Raw genomic sequence first — 5,161 nt, forward strand, 5'->3', positions numbered from 1 at the left:
TTACAAATCTGTACATGCTTGAGGTATCTCAAAAATGTTTCACTCCAGGAATTCAAGCACCTTCCGTTTGAGTCCCTTGGAAGCTGGTACCCCCATTTTCCCCTCTGCATTGCGCTATTGGTGTGTATATGTTTTTGGGTAGTGTGGACTGTAATTAGCAAGTCATCCTAATGGCTGCTTTTTGACTCTGTAGAAGCAGCTGGTCCAACACAGAGGAATGATAATGAATGGACTTTTTGACATGATGGCCTGAGATACTCACAGCAACACAGCTGGTACACAACAGTCAGTAAACACTCACATACCCAACAATGATCATAATGACAGAAGTGTATAACTAATGTCTTTTTTTCAGCATCATATATCATTTCAAGTCAAAATAAGGATTATTATTAAGGGTTTTCTGTGTATTGCAATAACAGTAAAACGTAAGGATAATATACACATCCTTAATGGTAAAAAAATTATTGTAATAATTATTAATAGTTATTTAATCATTTTGTTTGTTTTGATCATCTAATAAGAGAAGCTATAAGAGTAATAGTGTATAGGGTAGGGTACTTTCAATTACAAGTGTACTTACATAGTGTATTTACATTACTTTTAATCTACATAAATAAAAACATGTTTTATATTATTTGAAATATCATCTATTCCATTTATTTCCTGTGTTAAAATACACAGGTCCATGTGTTATAACACAGTGAAATAAATCAAACAGATAGTATATTAACAAATGAAGTGGTTCCTTGCTATACAATTTCATGCAAAAACCACCCTGACACTGTGGCGCCACCTTGTGGTGCTTTTTATTTCCTGCTCCTGCTGTTAACAAAGACGCACATAAATGAAACAACCACACCTCTCCTCATAAATGCTTTTATTTTAATATGTATTTTTTGGTAGAATCTGAAATGCATCAAATAATATGAAAAAACAAAAATCAAACCATGTGACTGTCAATCCTCATTTATTAAAAAAAAACAAACAAACTTATCTTTTATAACAGGGAAGATTTTTGAGGATAATCTTTCAGTCACTAGTTTTTATGACCACACCTAAAAAGTTCACATTATGTATGCTGTACAATAATTCAATCACATTTAGCTTTCAATGATATAACTCAATATAAACAGTCAGAAAAAGCAGTGCAAGCAAGAAGATGAACATAACTTTAAAAAAAAACAAAATAGATGAATTCCTACTGAAGCGTTCTGAAAAGTGAGCGAAGTAGAGACAAAATCATGGCAAAGAATTAAAAGCTCGTCTTCTGTAAATAGATCTTACATTTAAGGCAAAAGCAACATGAGACAGACTTAATAGTGTTTCTGTACTTATGTGGAATGAGGTCCAGGAATCTGAATTACACTGACATATTGTACGAGTAGATAAATACACATTCCAGTTTCTGACATATGTCATATTTCTGTCTATTTAGTGAAGTGAAGAACATAGATAAATTTGCCTCAACTACTACTCTGTTTTGCCTGAATGACATGGAACTAACAGCCATTTTTGTTGATCAAGAAACACTGACCCCCCCCCCCCCAAAAAACAAACAAACAAACAAAAAAATCACCCAAACCAACAGAAAGTGACTTAATTCAGATGTAAGTACAATGCAGTGATGTTTGATAAAAAAACAACATCAATTTTACCTGGACAGACAATCCATTACGCACATGGAATAGAGTCTTCTGTTTGTAGCGAAGATGGGTTTTCTCCAAAAGAGATATGCAAGGGTAGGTAAGTCAAAATTCTGTATGCCAACACGTCAGTATAAAAGACTGTGGTGGGAGGAAGTAGGCAAACGTACATTTTTGGACAAATCTGAAACAGAAATTAATGAGCAATTACTTTTCTGACATTCAAGAAGAAAATATTGCGGATAAAAATGCTTTCACTTGTTCATCTGCCAGTTAACCACACATGGTCCAACCCATATATAATCAAACTAAAGAACAAGTTCATCTGACAAAAGGCCAAAACGGAAGTCAAGTGTGAGGATATTTACTTGTCTTTCACTATGTACTGTGAGTTCAAGTGTTTGTTTTATTTGAGGTTTTTAATCTGTTGATTTGTGTTGCGGATCTTGACATCCATCTTGTCAACTTTGTTCAGCAGAGAATCAACAGAGTCGTCCTGGTCCTCAATCTCAGCCTGGAGACCGAGTCCAATGTTTTTCAGTCTGCTAAGCCCATCAGACATCTCATCTAGGTCATTGACAAAAAAAAAAAAAAAAAATCAGTAAATGTTAAACAGTGGAGAGTCAATGAATACCTAAAGGAACTTGTTTTAGTATTTATTTTGGGTTGGGGTTAGGGTTTGGGTTGTGCCTTCGTTGTGCACTGCAGAAAACGTATCATGATGAAATAGCAAAACCAAAGCAAGTAAAATAAAATAGCTTTTTACCTAAATTGTTGTCTAAGGTCTGGTGAGCCTCCCTAAGGTATCTGTTCTGAGGATATCCATTCTGTCTAGATGAGCTGTCATCTACTGATGCAGCAGATCCAAATCCTGTAACACAAATATAAAAACTGTAGCAGACAGTTTTTTGTATAGTTACAGTATGCCATGCTGAGGTACTATGCCAAACACTTACCTCCTGTCTCCAGCTTTCTTAGGTTAGGGTGACTGGCTTGGTACTTATCTTCGTGTCCTCTGCTGCTGGATAAAGCATTTTGTAATCTGAAAAAACATAAACTATCAGATAAGCATTGTTTGGCCATTCTGTTAATGGTCAGTCAGTGACAAGTACGGTAGTTAAAAATCAAAAAAGGGCAAATAACTGTTGATATAGTAGAAAGTGATGATGTAAAAATGCAATACAAAATCAAAATTTCACCTTAATCTGTTTACTATAATAAAGAACTGAATCATACCTTTCGTTGGCCTGGTAGGCATTTGGCTGCTCAGGTGGTGGTTTTGTCTCTGGCTTGCCCTTGAAGTAATTGACAAGGCCGCCCCACACACTCTTTATACCAGTAATGTGTCTTTGGCTGGTCTTTAGGTCCTGATCCATGTTGTCTAACATCTTGTCTGTCCTCTTCAGTACCTCACCCTGACGCATCAACTCCTACAGAGACAAAGACAAGAGAAAGAAATGGACTTATTGCAGAGTATAGAATCAGCCAATGATCAATACACACTCAGATTTACAGATGTACATAGGAATGTACGTAATTGAGTGTAAGCATAAGAGAAACCACAGTCATCACTCTCTCTGAGACAAAAGCTGTTCTTTCTTGGTAAATAGTCTCACATACTTCTGCAGTTTCCACACCCATCTTCTCTGATTCATAGATGAGGCCAAGGGAGCGGTAACTACTGTCCACAGCTGACTGAGCTGTACGCCTCACTTCCTGCTGAAGGTACCTCTGCTTCCTCTCTGCTTCACTCATCCCACTGTCGCTTGGGTCGTCGTCAAACCCCCTAGTTTTAGGCTTAAAATCTTCTTCATCGTCATCATCTGCAAATGGGTTGTGGGATTTAGGGTAGGCCATCTGTGGAGAAGAGCAAAAATGTTTTCACAAAATAATCTCAAGGTCTTCAAGTCTTTCCAGAGCTTTTAACCGTGTCTTGTGATCTTCATCTCAGTCAAACTAAGATCATATCAAAACAAAATATTTAATTAACCTAGCTAATAGGTGAATAAAAATAGGTTCTAGTTTTGATAATCAACTAACTTCACTTCAAATAGTTTCTTTTAAAAAAAAAAAACCTCTGATCATCTGTTTCCAAATTCTTATTTACAGGAAATAATTTAATTACTGGTTTCCTTAGTGTTCTGGAAATGTTTATTTGGGGTGTGAGGCTCTTGTTTGGACAAAACAAGATTTGTAGACATCATATTGGACGCTGGAAAACTATGATGAACAACTTGCATGCTAATTTGACAAATAGTAACGGTAACGTTATATGACTTTAATAGAAGTGGATTTACGCTAGCTTTATTTTGCTGCCTTCACCACAAACTTAACGTAGTTTACTCCGGACTCTGGACTATATTAATGATTTATAAGTGCTACATTTAATGTTTTTAAAGCTAGCTATGGGTGTTGGCTAACTATCTGGTAAAACGCGGCTACGTAACGTTAACAAACCAGAATTGACAATTAACGCTAGCCAAAGAAAATCATTTTCATAAGCCTAGACAAAAGTGTGATATGCTAGCACTGACGTTTTTGTTTCCCGTAGACTAGATGATGTCTAAATAACACTATAAAGATCAAAGATACCATAATTTTAACAGACCAACCTTTGACCGTCGGAGCTTTGGACGTTGTTGTTGCTCAGCTGACTGAAAACGACTTCCGATCACTGTTGTGACGCAAGCACGTACTGTCCTAACGGCCAATCGTACGCAACAACACAGCGCATGCAACAACGCATGCGCGGATGCTGAACAATTATTAAAAATACATAATTAAATGTGATGGTTGTAAAAGAACATTTCTGTAGACAAACAAAACTAAACTAAAAACTAAAAAAACTTGGATTGAAATATCACTGATATCGAAAACATCCACAGTGTTATTGTTTTAGCCTATAAATATTGTATATTTTATTATGCAAGTTTTACCCTACTAATGCTCAAAAACGTGCAAATTCTTTAGGTCTGCATATGTGAACGTTAATGATCAGCAGTGATAGTATAGCCTATAATAACTTTAATCCCACTAATCATAAATACGTCGAGCTACACTTAATTTCCCATTTCCTGTTGATAAAACTCTGCACTTCCAAGAAAAATATGGAAGTAAACACAAAGATAATCCATCTGGATTACAAAAGTGATCTTCATTTTCATTAATATTTTAAAAGATAAATTCGATTTAAAACCTTTAAGGATACTTAAAAAATACTAATGTAATATTTCAGTTAGAAAGCGAAGTTGTGTCCATTGTGTAAGTCTTCCACCCGGAAGAGAAGTCTATTAATTACAATATTAATATTAACTATTAATCACAATTTTAAATGTTTGAAGTATAGGTTTTGCACTAAGAAATAAAAACAAAGTTGCAAAAAAATGTTGTTGATTGTAAAGAATTAAAACTGTGACACTAAATCACACATCTATTGTTTACATTTGTGTCGTACAATATTATTTACATGGTCAGTTACCAAGCTGCTGGAAGCGCTCTCTGGATTGTCCCGACCG

The 5,161-nt window shown here is 35.4% G+C and overlaps 1 protein-coding gene across 2 annotated transcripts; it reads right to left on the reverse strand.

Annotated features, from left to right (window-relative positions):
- Positions 1-870: 870 nt before the first annotated feature.
- On the reverse strand, positions 871-4,317 carry snap29 (synaptosome associated protein 29). 2 transcript variants are annotated; one of them, XM_026344343.1, is made up of 7 exons: positions 4,259-4,317; positions 3,267-3,503; positions 2,883-3,076; positions 2,603-2,688; positions 2,413-2,517; positions 2,015-2,213; positions 871-1,830 (listed from the first exon to the last, which is right to left on the reverse strand). In XM_026344343.1, the coding sequence occupies exons 2-6, from the start codon at positions 3,501-3,503 to the stop codon at positions 2,053-2,055; spliced, it is 783 nt and encodes a 260-aa protein (XP_026200128.1). In that variant the 5' UTR covers positions 4,259-4,317; the 3' UTR covers positions 871-1,830; positions 2,015-2,052. The 2 variants fall into 2 exon arrangements, with proteins under 2 accessions (XP_026200128.1, XP_026200127.1); XM_026344342.1 differs by having other exon boundaries at positions 871-2,213.
- Between the last annotated feature and the right edge of the window lie 844 nt (positions 4,318-5,161).

The sequence above is a fragment of the Anabas testudineus genome, chromosome 9 (genome assembly GCF_900324465.2).
Source record: "Anabas testudineus chromosome 9, fAnaTes1.2, whole genome shotgun sequence".
Classification (NCBI taxonomy): domain Eukaryota; kingdom Metazoa; phylum Chordata; class Actinopteri; order Anabantiformes; family Anabantidae; genus Anabas; species Anabas testudineus.